At 41.6% G+C, this 21,037-nt stretch overlaps 1 protein-coding gene across 5 annotated transcripts in view; it reads left to right on the top strand.

Moving 5' to 3' along the window:
- Positions 1-21,037, top strand: part of picalma (phosphatidylinositol binding clathrin assembly protein a) — a 29,837-nt gene continuing 8,800 nt past the window's right edge. For 2 of the 5 annotated variants that reach the window (XM_070843140.1, XM_070843139.1), the window contains exons 1-13: positions 1-76; positions 255-498; positions 12,879-13,021; positions 13,248-13,323; positions 13,448-13,550; positions 14,025-14,118; positions 14,286-14,397; positions 15,305-15,411; positions 15,531-15,572; positions 17,067-17,152; positions 17,491-17,614; positions 17,941-18,074; positions 18,678-18,763. In XM_070843140.1, the coding sequence (XP_070699241.1) occupies positions 369-498; positions 12,879-13,021; positions 13,248-13,323; positions 13,448-13,550; positions 14,025-14,118; positions 14,286-14,397; positions 15,305-15,411; positions 15,531-15,572; positions 17,067-17,152; positions 17,491-17,614; positions 17,941-18,074; positions 18,678-18,763 (1,237 nt within the window). In that variant the 5' untranslated portion in view covers positions 1-76; positions 255-368. Of the gene's footprint in view, positions 77-254; positions 499-12,878; positions 13,022-13,247; positions 13,324-13,447; positions 13,551-14,024; positions 14,119-14,285; positions 14,398-15,304; positions 15,412-15,530; positions 15,573-17,066; positions 17,153-17,490; positions 17,615-17,940; positions 18,075-18,677; positions 18,764-19,744; positions 19,898-20,360; positions 20,445-20,911; positions 20,993-21,037 lie in introns of all 5 variants that reach the window. The other 3 variants (XM_070843135.1, XM_070843138.1, XM_070843137.1) reach the window with 3 other exon arrangements.

Below are 21,037 nucleotides of genomic sequence, written 5' to 3'. Positions count from 1 at the left end.
GCCACGGTATGTGAGAAGGACTTGTACTGGAGGAGCAGAAGAGGTTGTAGACGTGAGGGCTTGATTAAAAGACGAGGTTCGTATCTCACAGCCATGAAATATGGATGCTTCTCGCTGCAGGTTCACTCAGGGTCTTTAGCTGAAGCTCTACGGGTGAATATATCTCCCTTTAGTTAGCTAGCCCACGGTGTAGCGCCTGCCTGCCTGCCTGCCGTCGTCTCATTATGCCTTCTCTGTCTCTCCCCTGTCTCCAGTATTGTCAGGTGGCACCGAGCGTTTGAAGACCCACACCGTCCACAGACCCAGGCTGTTCCGCTACATCTGGAAACGTTTCGGTAACTGTTAGCGTTTGTTTGACCCGATACAGGATGTCTGGGCAGAGCATTACGGACAGGATAACCGCCGCTCAGCACAGTGTTACCGGCTCGGCGATTTCCAAAACGGTGTGCAAGGCGACCACGCATGAAATAATGGGGCCCAAAAAGAAGCACTTGGACTGTAAGTATGATCTGCTTCGGTACTGCTACGGGTTTATGTTTCAGCTCGGCTCGGCGTCTGTAAGCTAACGTCGGGGTCTGGCTGCTGTGTCAGTGGCTATGAGGCCTGCACATACATGTAACGTCAGTGTCACGTTAACTGAGCCTCACTGTGGTGGTCCACCTTTAAAACCAACACGTCCTTATATCTTCTTCCCGGCATTCAGTGGCGTTCACTTCCACAGAAGCCGTCCATTGTGTCGGAGGTGATAGCGATGCTAACCGTTATGATGGCTGACGAGCAGTTGGCCAATGACGGAGCTCAGTTTTAGCTGTCTTGTTAATGCTAATTCGCTGTAACATGAATGCTCTAATATTTGAAATGGTTAACCACACTTCTGAGACAGCTACAGTGTTCACTCGGCCATTACACGTTACCTGAGTAGTTCCATCCGAACAGGAAACTGTTGGCCAGCGAGCCCCGGAGAGACCAAATATAACGCTAGCACTTGTGAGTTAACTTGATTAATGGCAAAGGCTAACTTGTATAGCCTATAAAATGATCTCGGCCTGTATGTTATGTCTCACATTTCAATTTGACATCAGGATTCCACTAAACAACTCACACCCTGGTAATAGTTCAGATTTTAGAGGCCAATCACCATCAAAACCCGTTACAGCAAACAGGTAGCCAGCACTGCCTCTATGTTAACCCCTAACTTTGTGAGACATGGAAGTTGTGTGTTCTTTGTTTTTATAGAATAATTCGTACCGAGGCTACAAATATATGAGCTGCATTTGTGTTAGGACTCTGTTTTCTAAGTGTGTTCTATGATAGTGTCATCGCTAAAGCTCAGGAGAATCTAGTGTGTGTGGCAGCATGTGGAGTGTGTCTGCTCCCTTCAGGAGCACACAAGCATATTAGTACAGTAGTTCTGATGGCCACATCCACTGTTGGCATCGTTCACAACTGTTGAGCTGTTTATTCTAAAATGATCCATCCAGCTGCGTGGACATCAACAGTCATCCTCTGGTAGAGCATTTGGAGAGGTTTGACCGCTGGATTGTTACATAGCCTCATACTTCCTGATCTTTGCCTCATGTTTGAGTTTCTATCGATACTTTCCCAGACCAAACAGTCAAACAGGTCGTATGTAGGCATTTACCTGTCTGGTATCTGTAGTGAAATAATAGTAGTCCTATATGCCAGCCAGCGACACAAATGCCACTAGTTAATGAAGCACACCACGAGAATCAGCATATGTAACTAAAACATGATCACCACACTGTTGGGGTAAATATGTTGAAGAGAGGACACTGTGGGTTGACGTAACCTTTCTGTGTGAGTAGAAACTATGCACGCATACAAAAGGATAACTGTAGGTAAATACTGAATTATGAATTTTTATGGTTACGTTATTCAAAATGAATTAGCTGCAGGTGTATGCAGCTTCACAGTTTTGACAAAGTAGGTCTATCTGTGTTTTAGTTCAGTTTATGGTACTGTCATCTGGTCTTTGCTCCTTTGACTTTGAACTACTTCTTTCCTCATGTCAGTGTTTTGTTGATTTTATTTTCAGCATGCACATGATCACATGGAGTTTATCACTCCAAATGTAATGGCACTGCTGACTGGTTCCCTCCATACCATCCGCTGAATGCAAACCCACTGCTCACTGGCACGATTTCATCAAGTTTTCTACATTTCCCTCATTTGTGAAGCTGTATGAAGTATGAACAGGGTAGTCCAATCTTGATCTCAGTCGGAGCAGCCCTCCTGTAAAAATAAGTACTCTCAGATAACTAATGTTTCTCATCCCCATATTGTAGAAAGTGAATGAAAGTTATCACATCCATTATATTTTCACATATTGGCAGTTTAGGTCTCAGTTTCATCAGCTATGACAACTTGTAGCCCAGCTGGTGTTTGCCAGCTGTGTGTTTTACTCCTCTTTCAACAAAGGCTTTATTCAGAATTAGACTATCTTAGATTAGTCTGATAAAGACTGCCTTTATCAGTCTTGCAAATGAAATTTGGCACACTAGAACCTGAAACACGCAGCGCACCTACTATGCAAATTGGTCATCACAGTTGAATTTGAATAGCAGCCGTCAGTAAGTCTCAATGGTTCTCAATGACGTGCCTGACCCACGCAGATATTTACATTCAGGCTCTCTCATGTCAGTTGCTTGTAGTCTGAATGGTGGTATGATCTATAAGCAAAGGTCCTATTAAGTTGATTATGTAGCAAGTTAATGACTAGAAAGTGTGTGTTTCATCACACTGTATTCTGTAGTATTAACTGGCTCGAAACAAACATGCATTACTTTCTATAGGCAGCAACTTAGTACTGTTTGAAATCTGCCTCCATTTACTTCATGTTTTAGGCCAGGCTTGAACAAGGAGCACCATGTTTGATGTTGTTCCACGTGGGTTTTTGCATAAGCACAGCTTTCAGCTGATGGAGTATGCAGTAATGAGGCCATGTCCCAGTGACCTTCCTGATTCTAGACAACCAGCTGATATGTGGCTTCTGTGTGGAGCTGCTGAACTCAACCCTCTCCCTGAGGTAATCTAGAGATTCACTGCCTGGCAGGAATCTCACTTAGGTTTGAGGTATTTAAAGAGGGCTGAAGGGTGCACTTGTGTTTGGAGTTCCCTAACCTGCCAGATATAGCCCTGATGTGTCTAGCTGACATCCCTGTGTCCCTCCTGTCTGGATCGAAGGTGAGATATCGTCCTCTGCACCGTCTCTGTTGAGTTTGCGCTGGGCTGGACCACAGCTCACATTCTTTAACACCAGCATGCTAGATAAACTCATTCACATAACTTAAAAGAAACTCTGCAATTACCAGACAGGGATAAGTGAAGGGTGAACAAATCAACCCCCACTGCCAGCTTCAGCTTATTTACTTGCACGTTTGTTTAAAGTAAGTGTGAAATGACTTTTGTGATCAAGTGAGTTTAGAGCAGACGACACCCCTGCAGAGTGCATGAATCTACAGATTTTGGGATATGTGGTCTTTGTAGTGCCACAGTTCTGTAATGGTGAGCAGCCCAAGTGCAGTCTTTTTGTCTGGTTAAATTGCCATTGTGTAAAGTTCATTACACACTGCTGTTGAACTGCTCAAAGGTCTCTCATGAGGTAACATATATGAAATCACCAGTGGCTGTTGACCCTTGGCACTGACATAGATATTTTGACTCAAAAGGATTTGTAAGCATGCGGATGCTTACAAATATGATCTCCTTTGCAGCTGCATGTACCCATGTGTTAATTAATATTACTGTCACGTGATTTTTAATCGGACACAAAGTTGTGGTAGTCAGTGGTAGGTTAGTGGCTGGTGAGATGAATTTCATTAAAGGCAGACATCAAGAATTGTAGATCAAGAGTTTGTGTTACTTTTACTTTTGCAACAGAAACCTGAGTGAACCTAAGTTTTACACTGCTGCACACACACTCATGCTGGGAACTTTTTCAAGCACATGTGCCATACGAGTGAAATATACCACGTTGTGATTAGTTCACACACTTCAGCTATACATAACTGGAGTGTTCTAATGCTGCCCTGTACATTTTGATGATATGACAACTGTGTTTCATAACGGTAAGAACACTGGCCTGGCAGTAAATGGTAAATGGTCTGTATTTGTATAGCGCCTTTCTAGTTATTTCAACTACTCAAAGCGCTTTACATGACATCCTCATTCACCCATTAATCATACAGGAGAAATGTAATTTGGAGGAGACTATTCTTTCATACTCATTCACACTCTGAAGCCAGGCTTCAGGAGCAAGTTGGGGTTCAGTGTCTTGCTCAAGGACACTTCGACATGTTGACCCATAGGAGCTGGGGATCGAACCCCCGACCTTCTGATTGAGGGACGACCCACTCTACCACTGAGCCACAGCCGCCCAGTTATGTTTTATACCTGGATTTACCTGGACCGTGTGTGAAAGGGGCTGATGATACATGGTTTATCACAGCTGACACACCTCCAACAAGGCATTTGCACCACTTCCTGTTACAGGGTGCAGAGGGTTGGGAAACAGTATGCTGCTGATGTGTATGGTTGATATGTCCATTTTTCATGCTCATAGTTTATTTCCATTATTCGTCCTACATCAAGGGCACATTAATGATTCAGACTATTATCAGTTACTCAAACAGAGGGCAGAATTGGAAACCTAAACTGAGCTGTTGTTGTGTAAAACCATTAAAGGCAAGCATTGTTGAGAAGGCTCTTCAACCTTTGGTCGATCTATTTGCTCACTGATTTCCACAGTTTGTGAAATTGTCTGTTATTGAGCGAGGTGCTTCTGTTCCACTGAGTCAGTCTTACCCACTCCTCTGGCCTACATGCAAATCAGTACGGAATGAAACTGTGACAAGATTTCATTCATGTCTCACCTGCTTTGAATTTAATGGCTGGATTTAGGTTTTGGTTTCATTTGGTTTCCAAAATAAATGTAGGCATATGTACAGTACCAGAGAATTTACTGTTAGTGAAACACCAAAATGTAGAGCAGAGGATTAAAGGGCCCTAAAGGACCTACTCTAATAGTTTTTACTGAAAAAGGATTTTATGGTGAGACATAATTCAGGCAGTGTAAACACAGGAGATATCAGTTCTAGAGAGTAGAGCAGGTTTATTTGAGGAGTCAAAACTATTAAACTTTTTTTGTGACTTTGGCACTTCTGTTTGCGCCTGCTGGTGCAGCATGAAGTATTGGATCAGTCGAGGATGGCTTGCGGGTTAGATCTAAATATTAGGCTCATCATTTGAGAACAAGATAGTGATAACAGTGCTTTGTGATGAAAATATTCTCCCTTTTACTTATAATATCTAGGCCGTCTGCCCTCCCTGGAACCTCAGCCGTGTCTACCTGTACTTATTTTATCTGAACCATAATGACAGGCACACCATATATATATTTGTACCTTTGCACCTCCCAGAGGCCCTGCCCCATAGCTTCCCCCTCCCCAGACTGAATGTAGGGCTACACAAGGAGCATGTGACTGCAGTAGCATCAAGTGACAGCCCTTAAAAAGAGTGCTGACCTCCGTCCACCGTTTGAGCTGACTGGAGCCCACTGTGACTCTGAAAGGCCTGTGAGATTCAATGGCAGAAGTCAGACTAGCTACCATGACGGGCTCGGTCCTGTAGCCCACCAGAGCCCACAGTTATGTGGTGCTGAAGTCTTTCTCAACAAGTGGTACCTGTCTGTTGTCTGATTTGTGGCAGACTGTATTAAAGTGATAGTTTGGATCTTTTTAATGCAAGGTTGTATGAAGTCCTTAGTCTGTGTATTACCTACAGTAGATGGAAGTTGGCACATCCACAGTTTGGAGAAGCAGGCAGACGTCCCAGCATAGACGCTAACCAATGTACTGCTGTGAACAGGAGCATGTATTTTAGCCAGAAAAAAGGCCTATCTAAAAAAAAAAAAAAAAAAAATGAAAGGGAGAAAAGAAGAGAGATCTGTGCCACTGCCCATTTGTCAAGTGGAGCATAGGTAACCCTTACCCTGTGACACACACCTCTAGCCCGTCTCCTGCTAGCTGTCCAGTGAAACTTCATGAAGTAGCTGAATTTTGCACTGATGTGGCTTAAGTTTCAGGGGCTCCATGTATGCTTTACCCCACATTAGACATTTCCTGAAGCAGGAAGTTCCTCTAATTCCTAAAGCAAGCCTTGGATTGCCAAGGGTAAACAGCCAACAGGAAGTCATTACATAACCCACCCCCTTCTCAGAGCACAGGAGAGCTGAGCTGATCAAATATGAGATTGGCTGGGATACTTTTGATGTACTTCCTGGCAATTATGCTGCTGATTACAAGCATACATGATTCCAGCGTCCACAGTTGGCCACTGGAATACCTCAACATCCCAAACATGTTACAATCATGTTATCTTAAAATTCCTCGCTTTCCATCCTGAGATGCATCTAATTGAGAATTGCTTGGGCGTTGTCCTGAAATTTGTGCTACATGACTAGAGAAAAGGGGCTGTGGACTTTGTTTTTGCTTAAAAGGTAGAAAATCTAGAACAACTGCAATGCACTGGGCTTGTTGGCCTTGAAAACTGTCCAATAGGAGTAGTGTGAATACCAGAGCTGCCAGTGTCTGGTTAAAGTTGCAAACCCGGTTCCTCCTAATGATTGACTATAAGACGTCAGACCTACTAACATTAGCCTACAACTCTGACAGCACTGCCAGGTACCAAACCGGGGCAGTATGCTAGTCTTGAACAGGCCTCATTAAAAAAGATTCCATTCTGGCTGCGACATGGCTGCCAGAGTTGATCACTATGCTCTTAGTTCCACCAGAAGCTCCGCAGCACGTTTTAGAAGCATCCCAAAAGAGGCTGGGTGCTCTGTTCCACTAAAGATACGCGCGCAGTCTTTGGTGGAAGCTGCAGCCGTATCAATCAGCATAGAGCAGATGATACAGGTGGAAAGTCAGACAAACAAATAGCGAAGGGAATTTGCTCAGTTTTCAAAGTAAATCACGCCGTGCAGACTTTCAATGGTATATTCCACCACCACATCAATATCATTTTATAATCTGAGGCACCAGGCTGAACGTCAAGGGGTCAGAGAGTTTTTCAACACCACAGATGACCAGACTTTTGTCTTGGAAGTAGACAAACACTTTAACTTTCACTTTAACCTGCTGGCTGCACAACAAAGTAGTAAATACATACAAGAAACACATTTAAACCAGACAGCAGAAGGAACATAGGTTGCTTAGTCATTACAAAAATCACAGGTAAATGACCAAATCAAAAGCAAAAAAGCAAAAACTAAGAACCGAACAAAACCGGACTGCAACGCAGACATGCCTGGTGGGATTTCAGAGTAATGGTGCCATGTTAGTAACAAAGCACCGTAACTATGACAGAGGTTCGTTTCACCACTGGCTTAGGTTGTTTTTGCCAAGTATTTTTTCTGGCATCCTGAAGTACGTCTCCAGCACTTCCCTGTTCATTTATCCATTCACTTCACAATTCTGTCACCCACACTCAAGGATAGCCAGTTTATATCTTGAGGCAAGTATGAATCACGGCACATGACGTGTTTTTTTTGGCATATTATTTTTTGATTCGTTTCTGAAACAGTTAAGATACCATCATCATCGTCATCACCATCATCATCATCATCTTCCAACTTTGCTGCTCATCTGCCACGAGTCTAAATTTGATTTGGTTGTAGCAGGAGAAAATGAATGACTAGTTTTGGTCTAAAAAATGTCAAAAGTGAAATGGTGAAAAATATCAATTAGTGAAGATGACATCCTCAAATGTGTTTAGTCCTCACCCTAAACATATTCACTTTACTTAATCAGGTTATAGCAGAGTAATGAAACCAGAAAATATTCACATTTAAGAAGCTGGAATCAGAGAACGTCGAACAGTTTGCCTACTTTAAGAAAAATAGTCAATCAATTCTTAAAATGGTTCAAAGTTGACAAATAATTGATTAATCGTGTCAGCTCTTTAGATTGCTTACACAGTGTCAGGAGGAGAGCCTGTACCCCAGTGTTTTTCCATTATTGTTCACATCAGACAACCATCATGTCAGCATGGCTCTTGATAAAATTTCTGTTGCCACAGCTGAATTACTCATTGGGCCCCTGCCCTGAGACCTAAGCTAAATCCATCACAGTACATCGTATGTAATAATGCAGAATTAAAGTACAGCTGAAACAAAGAAGTGTTTTCCAGCGTGTTGATTACCCTGTGATTCCTGTGAATCCATTGCAGAGTAACACTTAGCTCCCATGTCCTCTTTAGTGTACTCAGCACTTCCTTTCTTATGTTCTTCTCACTGTACTGTCAGTCAGCTCCATCTGATAATACAGCCATCCTCTCTGAGCTTCTTAAATCCTCCACCCTGTCATGCATGCATTGGAAATCCTCCATGGACACAAAGCTTCACACAACCAGAGGACCCTAAATCTTACAAACTAAGCTCTTGTCGGAGCTCAACCAGCTGCCTCCTTTTACTTTGCCTTGCCGTGGTAGCCTATGTCACGTTTTCTAGCCTTTGGCGACCAATAATCAATTAAATTAATTTCTGAGATGGTGGCAGAGTTCATAATGTACACCAGGATACCATGAACTTTCTTGCCATTAAATGTGCTGCAATCCTCTAGTATAACTCCAGTTTAAAGTCCCCACATCATTCAACCTTGATATGAATTCAGGAAGTTGGTGAATTTCCTATATGCCTGTATGTGCTATTATTATCGATATGTTGTCACATTATGCACTTATATTAAGTGCCATATTTCTCCCGTTCTTCCGTCCCTCTGTGTGTCTGTGCATGCAAGCGTGGATATAAGGAAAAAAAAAAAAAAGGTACAAATTGCAGCTAAAATCTGGGTCACAACAAAAACTTGACGAAGTCAAATCTACAATTATGGGCTAATGCTCCTCAGCAGGAGGCCCATGTTCAGCACAGCCATGTGTTTCATTTGATATGCAGGTCTGCTGAGGTCCAGCAGGCCCTAAAAAATTTAAATCAAAAATGAGGCTGCTGGCCAGCTAGAAATGTATGCTGCCCACAGACTGTGTGTGGGTTGTATAAGCTTCTTGATACAATGCGTTTAGTGACACGTTACACTGGCCAAGGGAACATATGTAAAGAAAGAAGGAAATACTGTGTTTTGTCTTATCTGGCACAATGTGGGTTTTTGCTGACAGAGACTTTTGCATGTAGAATTTACCAAGAGCTTTGTTAATGTTGTCTTTGGAAATAATGGCGCAAGGATGATGATTTTTTTTAGAAATGCTGCCTTCAAAGAAAATGTATTTTGCTTGAGCTTAAAACAGTTTCAGTTCTCTTTCAGTAACAATGATTTTAGGGAACTTGGTGGGTCTGGGAGAAATTCCACACACTGGCTATTTCACAAACGTGGAGGAGCAACGGTCACTTTGATAAATTTGACAGTTATGAGTTTGAAGAAACAAGGCACTGGTCTCAACACTACAATAAGCCACAGTTGACTTTTTTTTTCAACTTGTTCAGCACAGCAAACAAATCTTTGAAGTCATATCACGTCATTCACACACGTTTCAGCAGCAGATTTGTGTTGAACTGGAGTTATGACTAGATTTTTGTGTGCAGTTTCACATGTATTATGAATCGTTCTGTGTCAGATTTAATCAGCAATGTTTTAATTCCACCAACGCTCAATAGAAATGACTAATCTGACATCATGGCTTCTTTATAGCACTGAACAAACATTCAGCATTCATAAAAACAAAGGTCTAAAGGTCTATAGCCACAATAGTGAGGAAGAGTACACAAATATAGTCAAATTTGGCCCATGGGAAGAAAGCAGTAGAGAGGAGGACTGATCTGTCTAAGCTGTAATGTGTCAGCCTGAGCTGTGTTTACAGTTGAAGGCTAACATTAGAATGCTGACATGCTATACAGGCCCTGATATAAGCAACCATGTGTCAGATGGACCACTTAAAACAGAAGGTCACATGCTTACAGGGATAGGACAAGAAACAAGGGACTTTAATTTAAGATAAACTCCATTTACCAGTGTGACCTGCAATTCTCATTTCAGTTTATTTGTGTATGATGAGAATAGTGGTTTGAGGCAGATATATTTTTACAACATGTATGAGCAGGAGGCGGGGGTTGATTGATGTGATTTGTCTTTACACAAATCAAACTTCTGGAGCACCAGTGGAGAAAGTTGATGGTGAATTTGTACTCCCTACAGCCATTTCAGTTGCCTCTGAAAAGGCTTTTGTTGTCACATGGGTGGCCTATTGTGTATGTAAAAAGCAAAAAGCCTTTTGTGTGGCTTTCAACAAACACTGAGGAGAATTCATAGACCACCCATGTAAACAGGCCTCCATGGTTAGCACAGCCGCCTCCTACACAACAGTTAATGTTAACTATTTACATCTATTTACATCATTTACATTTGGAAAAAAAAGCCAACTATCTAAATGTAGCACATGAAGCAGTTTAGCTTATTTGATGAACCAGATTTTGGAAATGTTTTATTTTTGCAACTACACTGTAAGTCTATGTGGATGAAAAAAATAAATGTAATTTATTGTGTTGAATTTAACAAGATATTTAAATCATTTAATAGATGTGGCCCTTGTGCTTTATCACAGTCATTGGGTGTACAGTACATTACTTAAAAACCTTACTGTTATCCTGAGACCATTTTCTTACCCTCTTTGACCAGATCTTTTTCAATTTAATTTAATCTAGAGTGATACCGCAGCCAATAAAACACAATTAGAAAAGAATATACAATAGATTACTTTCACTGTTACTCTTAATTCACGTCTTGAGGAATCAATAAGGTCTGTAGAGAATTGTTGATCTCCCTTCAAATATAATATTCACTTAGATATTTATTTACTTTGCCTGCCAAGCCCCTTTTTGGCATCTGATTGGTATGAATATTGGATAACTGGGATCATTCTCAACAGTTAGTCTGTCACATGACTTTTACTTTTGCTTTGGCATCTCATCAAAATATCTGATTACATGTCCTGGGACTTGTAATGGGGTATCATCAGACTCAGTCAGTTTAGCTTCTTTTCCTCCCTGTTTATGCTGTATCCATTCTTGTCTAAGCTCTAGGAATGTCAGTTTAAAAAAACACATGACAGCGTCGATGACAATTCAGCAGCCAATGTGGTGTCAATGTATGTATGTCTGTGGGGTCATTATGTCATAATTTAAAATCCTCTGCTTGGTGCCAGACTTTGAAGCCTATGGGAAATGCATGGAGAATCACAGCTTTTGCTGTTGGTCTCCAAATAGTATCCAAAGATGATTGTAGGCATACTTTACAGGGTTCACGGCGAGTTAAATTAAAATGCTCTCGTAGGCAAATCAAAAAGAAAAAACATCTTCATTCCTTTGCTCTTCTGTTTATTCTTTGATGATGGGCAGGGATAGTAATAGGTAATATCCCATGTTTAAATGAAACATTTTCAAACCTCTTCTGATTATCAATTGTGCATTGGTCGACTATAAACTAATGCTTGTCTATAAAACAAGACAGGCATACATTTCATGGCTTCAAACTTGGTAAACTTGGTCATCAGAAATAATGTATTCTATGTATTCTATTCTTCCATGAATGAAGTAATTGCTGCCATGATGAAATCAACACCAGGGCTGTAATCCCATGTGTCTTGTGCCCTGCTGTGACTAAGCCTGTTCACTATTATCAAAAACTGTAGATTATGCTACATAACGTTACTGTACTGGCGCAGAGTTAATTTTGTTTGGGTATTACCACAGTTGAGCTAACATACTGATGTTAGTCATATGCATAAGAAGCTTTAGACCGTTATAAATCAGGACTTTAACGAATGCAAATACATAATTTAATTGATATACAAATCAAACAAAATGAACCTTGTAAGGGTAGCTTAGCTAAATAGCAAAACACCATCACCCAGACTGATGACCTGTGAAACTGAAGGGGAGAGATGAAGGAGTGGTCTCACTGTGCTAACTGCACCAAGAACTTTTAAGTGTGGCTCCACCACTGCATTCACACAGTGATGTAATAACCCTTCCTCCTTTTTTAGTTTCATAGTAGATATTTTTCATTGAGCAATGGCCCATTAGGTTTTTGAGCAAGCCTTTACCACGTTCTTCTCCAAATTACCACTCTTACCACTAAAAGATCAAGAATTGTGGCACCATAGATTCTTACCAAGTGATAAAGGGCACTGTGTGTGCATGAAGATATATGGGCAGTCTGATGAAGTCTGGCATCATTGATCAGTCCCATGGCCTTCATGGAAAGAGGAACCAAGGGGATTTGCTTTCACTTCAGGCCAGATGGTCATGGCACACTGCCATGGCAGCCATGTTAAGGATGTATGCCCCGCTCAGTCCCTAAATCAGAGGCAAGCCCATTGTGGGTATGTGTCCATAGTAAGGGAAAGTCATGGGTAAGAAAACAGAGAGTTTTCTTACTAAAAGTGTCAATACAATGTAATTTCACTTTTTGAAATAAGGTGAGGTGTTTTTTACAGGGTAATGATGAGACCATCCACTTCCAGAAAGTTTGTTACATATTCCTGTGCCTTAGCTTTCTAGAACTGTTTGTTTGTCCTGAAAGTCTGTTTACTTAAACTCTCACCAGCATTCCATTGCCCTCCAGTCTTTTATCGATTGTGGTTAACATGGTGATGAAGAGGAACAGATGAAAACAGAGAAAAGGACAGGGAAAAAAAGAGAAATGTGGAAAGCACATGGAGAAAATCTCACATTTCACTGAACAGCAAAATTGTGTGCTTCCTCAGAAGCACTGGGCATTGTTTGCTTCAGTACCACATTGGTTCATCAATTAACCCCCCCACCCCGCCTCTCTCTTTTTCTCCTCCCTCAGACTTGATTCAGTGCACAAACGAGATGAATGTGAACATCCCTCAGCTGGCTGACACACTGTTTGAGAGGACAACCAACACCAGCTGGGTGGTTGTCTTCAAGTCCCTCACCACCACACATCATCTGATGGTCTACGGCAATGAGGTCAGAACTTGAGTAATAAGAAGAGTGGAAATCTCAAGGCTTTTTGTTCAGTACCCTATATGAGAAACAGTTAGCCCTCTACGTTAACAGCATGTTGGCATGGGGAATAAGACTGCTTGTTATCATCTCATGATAGTGGACTCAGTCGTACATGTCCACAATTACGCTCACACTGGAACACCCCTTTTCCAAAATTACAGTTTCTCTAATGCCGTTTTTCTTGCAGAGGTTTATACAGTATCTGGCGTCAAGGAACACACTATTCAACCTCAGCAATTTTTTGGACAAAAGTGGCCTACAAGGTATATTACCACCACTGTGCATATTGTGCAGCAATAAGCTAATAATAAGTTGATTATTTACCCATTATTCATTTGTGTCATGACATTTGTCACAGTCCCCCAACTTCTCTTGTTTGTCATGTAGGCTATGATATGTCAACATTCATAAGGAGATATAGCCGCTATCTGAATGAGAAGGCTGTGTCCTACCGACAAGTTGCCTTTGACTTCACTAAAGTGAAGAGAGGGTAAGAAGCTTTCACTTTCACCTCTTACCTTTCACTGTTACTGACTGGAGTGCTGATGTTTGAGCCCCAAAGTTTGATATTCTTGTTCCAGAAATGCAGTCTTGTTTGACTCCGCAAGGAAGGGTATCCCTTAGCCCTGTGACAGATTATACTGAAATAGTGCAGTTATACTGCTGTAGTTTTATTTCCTGCAAAATACAGTTTATCAGTTTTGTTAGATGGTGCATATGGTTATTAGATATATTTAGAATTTAACTCTCCTAACAGTCCTAAATAACAGAGTGATTACTGTAGTTGTTCCTCTACTGTTGCACAATGCTACACCTCAAGGAGAGGTATATTCACAGATGCACATGTTTTGTGTTGATGACAATGACTTAAAGATCTTAACATTAGAAAATGCTCAAATAATGAACAAGATTACAAAGCCATCTCCAATTCGTTAAAGCATTTTCTAACCGTTTCTTTCCACAGGTCTGATGGGGTGATGAGAACCATGAACACAGAGAAGCTCCTCAAGACCATCCCTATCATCCAAAATCAGATGGATGTGCTGCTTGATTTCAATGTGAGTTCTCCGTATTGGCTGCACTGGTTGGACATCTAAATTGATTGCAAACACTACTTCCATATATTATGTGCATTTTGCTTTTTTGTGACCCTGTGGGTTTTCAAAATGGTCGTCTCCAGTAAACTTAAAACTGATTGTTCTCAACACATATACCTCTCTTCCAGGTCAATGCCAATGAACTGACAAATGGTGTGATCAATGCTGCCTTCATGCTTCTTTTCAAAGATGCGATCCGACTGTTTGCAGCATACAATGAGGGCATAATCAACCTCCTGGGTAAAAACAAGCTTTTGTTTTGGTTAGCCTTGCTAAATTCACTATTTGGACTGAAGGCTTTTCCTTACTGTTTGTGTGCATTGTGATTGAACGGGTCACTATAGATGATGAAGAACAGTGGCCATGGGGTGAAAGAATAAATGAAATACCACAGACATCCTTGCAATTATTTAATATTGTCAGCATTCGGCTTTGAAAGTAAGTATATGCTCAAGGAATGTTTGTTAGAATTCCCCTACATTGATTTTAAGTCTCCTTATGGAGGAGTGGAAAATTGATGGCTTCCTGGAGCTGCAGACCTCCAACATGTTTTTTTCTAAGAAAGTTTAAAGTGGTCCATCGGAAGCTATGACTATGCAGAGCCTAAAGTTAATATATGTGTACACGAAAAACTATTTTCAGCCTTGCATACCGTGAGAAAGAAAAGATGCTAAGATAGGGCACATCACTTAGTAGTTAGAAACTGTGTGAATGTGCATGGAAGCCCCTGTCATCAGGGTATGAATGCTGTGTGAATAGGTGTTGTGAATGTGGTGTTACAGCGCTTTAAGTGATTGAAAAGACGAGAGGGGCTCTATACAACTACAGCCCATTTACCATGATGAAACTAGTAGTAGTCCCCGAAGCTCATGAACGTTTAATAGGACTTTTGTATTTACTATGTATATCTCCTAAAAAGTTCGTATGTTTAGTGGTTTGTTCTCATTGTTTTCATTTACATTTGCCCTGGTCTCCAAGATTCCATAGGGGGCTCCAGGACCTGAATTTCACCAGAATATATCACTGCCTGCTGACACTGACATTTTGAACACTAAGATTATGAATTGTGTTTTGGAAGTATAAGAGAAATGATGATACTGGTTGTCATAATCTTTTTGTTGTGCTTATTTTCATCTTCTCTTAACAGAGAAATACTTTGACATGAAGAAAGTCCAGTGCAAAGAAGGACTGGACATCTACAAGAAATTCCTTACACGAATGACTAGGATCTCAGAGTTCCTCAAAGTTGCAGAGGTGAGTGAGGACCCCAGAGGGACCAACGTGTGATTGCAAAGAGGTGTGGAATCACTTACATACGTTGTTTTGTTTTTTTTCCCATCCAAATTCTCACGGTCTTTGTTCTCTTCCTGCAGCAAGTGGGAATTGATCGAGGAGACATCCCAGATTTGTCTCAGGTAAATCTAGAGGCAAACATTTAGCATATTTAAAATCCCTTAAAATAACTTGCCTTAACTGTATAACCTTGACATCTTTGCTGGCTTTGCTTAACTAAAAAGAGGAGAATAGCCAAATTTGAGGGAATATTTAGTGTAACATGCGTTTATTCGCTATGGAAAAATGCCCTTAGGAGGCCGATCATTAAGGAATTTTGGCTAAATTAGGTCCACCTATAATTGATTTTTAAAGGACAATTTAATCATTATAGTTTGGAGCAGGTTAAAGCCAACAGCCAATTAAGTGGCCGATATTCCCACGTCAACCTCTACTTTCAATGTGCCATAGTACCTGCTTTAAATGATGCCGATTCTCATCTGAGTGAGCAGTGAATATATCTGCTGCCTTCTATGTAACATACTGTGATTAGTGAAAAAATGTAGATGATACCAGGTTTACAAATATGTTTACCAAGTCACAAGAATATCAGTCTGTCATTTCACCCATGTGGTATGCAGCCATGCTTAGAGATTACATGCTGAGCTTTGAAAATATCCAGCACTGAGAATTTGGTCGCAAAACTGAGGCAAGGGGAATTTTATTTGTGTTGCAGGAAAATATTGCTGTTGAGTTTTCAAACTTTTTAGAGCTTTGGGAACCACAAATGAAATTACACTCACCTCCATTGTATTTATCGACCAGGAAAAGTCTTGGAAGAGGCTAACAACTCACAACCTTGAGCCATAAAACTAAAATCATCTGCGTGCAAATCTCGGATTCTAAAAGAATTATTGTGTAAACTCTTGGTAACCTGGTAAGACACGAATTGTTGTACTTAAGAATATACTGCCAGGCAGCGTTATATTAACGTCAAGTATATTGACACAGTGTAACTGCAGGTCTTTTTGTGGGCTCACATAGGTCTGGTGACATCCAGAATACGGGCCTCATAAATTCGGCTATTATTGTCAGGCTGTTAACCCCCCTGTAGCTTCAGGCATAACAAGTTTTAACTCCCAAGTGCTGTGCTCGGTAGGCAATGCATGTGGCCACTAACAAACACCTTCCACCTCACACTCACTCCTGACCTTGCACGTTGTACAGCAAATAAAGGTGTGAATCAAGGGTGTTAGTGTGGGATATGGTAGGGCCATCTTATGTGGTGTGTTATGTAGAAAATACAATTATTTGGAGGGTCTGTTGTCCATTGTGTATTGAGTAGAACTGTAGCAGATAGAACCGAATGAGACAGCTGTCTACCAAACGTTTTCTTAATATCTTGACTGTTACCACCTTTATTTTCTGTATTTTTCCCTTCCTTCTATCTCTCCATTTTCAGTTTACAGTTTGTGTAAGTATCTGAACCTTTTCTCTCTCTGTCTCTGTATTTGGGAGTAGCAATAACTGAGCATGCTTCAGTGTGTGTCTGGTCGTTTTCTCTTCAGAGGACTTCTTGTATTAGCCTTTCCTCAGCCTTCAAAAAACTTAATGTGTGTCAATGACATTCATGCTAGGCCCCCAGCAGCCTGCTGGATGCCCTGGAGCAGCATTTGGCCTCTTTAGAAGGAAAGAAAGTCAAAGACTCAACAGCAGCCAGCAGGTAGGTCTGTTTCCTCTCTGTTCTGTGGATCTGGCTCCCTGCCACACAGGCTCAAAGCAGAGGCTCATGTTCGCTTCAGCAACTTGATAGTATTGGACTGATTTGAAGTTTTATTTATTTATTTTTTTCAGCATGACCAATGGTTAAAAATTGCACTTATTTTTTCTCCGTGTTAAACTATCTTCACAATTCAGAACAAAGTAGAAACAAGTCAACTGTGACACTAGCGAGAACTAAAGCAATAAATGGAGCCCATTTATTAAAAGTGTGGGGTTTTTTTCCATAGCCCTGAAATTGTTATTGGCTAATCACTCTGTTGCGTCTGTCTCCTGATTCAGGGCTAGCACCCTCTCCAATGCAGTCTCCTCCCTGGCCAACACCGGCATATCTTTCACCAAAGTGGACGAGAGGGAAAAACAGGCAGCTCTGGAAGAAGAGCAGGCTCGCCTGAAAGCACTAAAGGTACATTTTCCTCACTCACAGACGTTCCTTTCAGTTTAGGGCACTTCAGGCCTGCAGACATTTTGCTGTACCTTGAAGTTTAATAAAGTCATGCAGTTCATGTCATTAGGATTCCCTTTGAGTGTTATATCAAATGCAAAGCCCAGTCAGTCAGGCACCCCTGTGCTTTAGTGGTCTGAGATGTATACAGTGTAATTGCAATATCCACATTTCTCCAAGGCTGGAGACCTTTGCTGCATGTCACCTCCTTTTTTTCTCTCCCCATGTGTCCTGTCTGTCTCTGCTGTCAACTGCCAAATGAAAACACGCTGGCCTAATTATTGAAGGAGCAGCGTCTCAAAGAGCTTCAGAAGGATCCTGCCGCAGTGACCACAGACTCCTCCCCTGTGTCCATGGTGGGCGGGATCGTCAACTCAGCCCCTGCCATTGACCTCTTCTCCACCCCCAGCTCCACCAACAGGTGAGGCCACTGGACTGAACACTGTCACTCATCTTAAAGTGACTCCCATTCAATTCCCAACCACTGCATGGTAATGTAATTGGACATTCTGATGCAGATGAACATATATTTAGATAAAACACATTTTGGTTCTATTATTTATTAAATCTTAGACCAGACACTGTTTTGCAGATGTTTCAGATCTGGAGATAAAAGCTTAAAGGGATCATTTTATTTATGAAATGGCATAAATTAAGGTTCGGAAATGTGAAACCGATTGAACTTCACAGGTTCTTAGAGGATTGAATGAAACTGCTCAGGAACTGGGACACTGCAGCAGTGCAATTCCAGTAACATATTGGTACCAATAACACTGGATGCAGCACAAGAAAATGTAATAAGAATGAAGAAATGAAGAAATAGGGGCAGCATAACACATTAACGTAACGATGTCAACGGACATAACACCAGAATGTATTCACAGAAATAATCTTTTCTTTTTGATGAGGACAAAACTGCAGTCAGAGTTTTTTTCTTTTAGTAGCAGCCAAGAGAAACTAATGTTTTGTCACTGAGTGACTGATTTAACCTCTATGCCCTTGTTTTCCCGCTCATTCCCTCCAGCAACTCCAAGGCAGCCAACGACCTGCTGGACCTGCAGCCGGCTTTCCAGCAGCCGCTTCCTCTCTCCAGCTCTAACACATGGGGAGGTGAGAGCTCCGCTCGTCTTGGCAAAGCTTCAGTCCACACACACATACTCAGGAGCACACACATCTCTCAGGTGTGATTGCTCTGGAAGGTGGACAGATTTCACAAACCGAGGCTGCAAACACTGTTACATCATTATTTATTTGGAACAGTAACTAATTACATCTGAAATCATCATGCACCAGATTTATATTCTCAGGTCAAGTCTCTGTGAATGGCTTTTGATTAGCGTGTTGAACTATACTGTTGCTAACATCAGCACAAGCTAAAACAACAATTTGCCTAATTTGCATGTCAGAACTTTATTAATCATCTGTCATATATTTGATCTAGCAGTAATGGTAGTAGTGGTACTGGTGGAGACTCCTCTAAAGTAAGAGTGACGGTTTGATTTATACTCATTCATTCAAAGCAAATACCAGCATTTTGAAAGCAAGCAAAGGTAAAGTATACATTTAAGAGCTTGTTGCTTGGAAGTGCTTTATAAGTACAGTATCTGTGATTGGAATCATATATGTTTGCCTTGTTCATGTGTGCAGTTATTGTATTTTGTGGCAAACGGGTGAGATAAGATTCCTCAAACTGGCGCACATTCCAAACACACACATATCAGACACAGCTGCCATACTGTAGCACAGATGTTTGTGGATATCAGCCCCTGTGCTGGACTCTGACTGTTCTGATAATGAAGACCTTTAACCTCTGGATTGCTAAAAGCGGTTGTGATAAAGCTGCTCGTCGGGGCCTGAAATCTAGGCCAGTAAGAGCAGTGCAGCAGAGTGCATGGCATCAGCCCGTAGCTGTGTCTCGAACACTATTTAAATCCTTCTCGCCTGCTTCACTGACATTTTTCCCCTGCACGTCATCTTGCATGCACTTTTTTAACTTCTCTTTTTAACTTTTCTCACCTTCCTCTCTACCATAATCTCTCTGTTCCTTTCTTTTTGTCTTGTCCTCCCTTTCTCCCCCCTCTGCCCACTCAGATCCTTTCACCTCTGCTGCAGAAGCTGCGGAGGAATCCATTCCAAACTCAAACCCTTTCCTCACACTACCTGTTGTTGATGCTGTCCACCCGTCCACAGCGTCCTCGGACGCTGGCAGCCTGTCCTCTCGGACACCGAGCCATGAAGTGTTCGGTGGGATTGTTTTGCTGCATCATCTCTTTTCTTTTACAGTCTAGATTTGATTTTGTGTCCATGTCTCATAACGTCATCCTGGCTGATGATTCGCTGTAGGTGATTTTACTGTGTCATTTGATATGGGTATTGGATGAATACATAGAAGTATATTTCAGAGCAGTAGAGAAATAAGTGCCTGAAGTGGTTTAGGGTCACTGTTCATCAGAACCTACTGTTTCTCACGTGTGTCAAGGGCCTGGCATGCTGCCCTACTCCAAATATTTGTTTCCCTCCACAATCAGATCAGTTCACTATCAGCTCCCAGTGTTTATTTTCTTAGCTCTTAACATTCTTTGATTTAGGCTATTTAATCTCTTATTTGCTTTGTGTCTTTCTGCTTGTATTTCAACGACCAGAACTCTTTGATGCATGATTGTGAATGGATCTTAATCAGCAGAATTTTTCTCCTACTTTTCTCCAGATCATTACAATCCCTTTTTTGAATCAAGCTCTTCCCTGTCATCTGACCTTGATACAGCTGCACAGATAGAGACCTTTATCACAGGTACTATGGTGGACAAGTGTCTGGCTGCTAGATTGCTAACAGTGAGGTGTTGTGTAACGTCTGAATTTTCATGAGTAGGCCTGGACTGAAACAGTGTCTCCCAGTGCGGCTCACAGAGCGTTTCTGCTGAACATGTCGCCTCCCTCTCTCCCTGCTTCCTTCAAGTCAGTGGGTGTGAGCCTGTATTGTTTTGTGGTTGGCCACTAGTTGTGCACTGCCCTGAATTCTGCCCTGTATTTAGTCTAGCCAAGTGATGAGTGCGGCTTCCTACGCTTTTGTCCCGCAAATCCTGATCTTTGTTTTTCCTCTGTTAAAAAGCCCTTCCCACAGCTGCTTGGTCTCCTTGCTGCTCTTTCGTTGCCCTATTTTTTTCTGGTCTTGTATCTTCATAATGTTGTCCCCTCTTCCGCCCTTTTCTCTCTCTCCGCCTGGTTCTTTGCCTGTCTGCTGCTGTTGCTGTGTGTCAGACTCCTTCTGTGGGCCAAGCCCTTACAACACCACTCCTCTCTTCCAATCTGAGCCCCCTGCTGTAGCTGGTCTATTCAGAGGTAGGTGCATCCAGGTTGACTAAGCTGTTACAAGTCCTGCTCAGA

The sequence above is a fragment of the Pempheris klunzingeri genome, chromosome 14 (assembly GCF_042242105.1).
Source record: "Pempheris klunzingeri isolate RE-2024b chromosome 14, fPemKlu1.hap1, whole genome shotgun sequence".
Classification (NCBI taxonomy): Eukaryota; Metazoa; Chordata; class Actinopteri; order Acropomatiformes; family Pempheridae; genus Pempheris; species Pempheris klunzingeri.
Note: the sequence above shows the minus strand (reverse complement) of the source record. Positions and strands in the feature narration are given on the sequence as shown.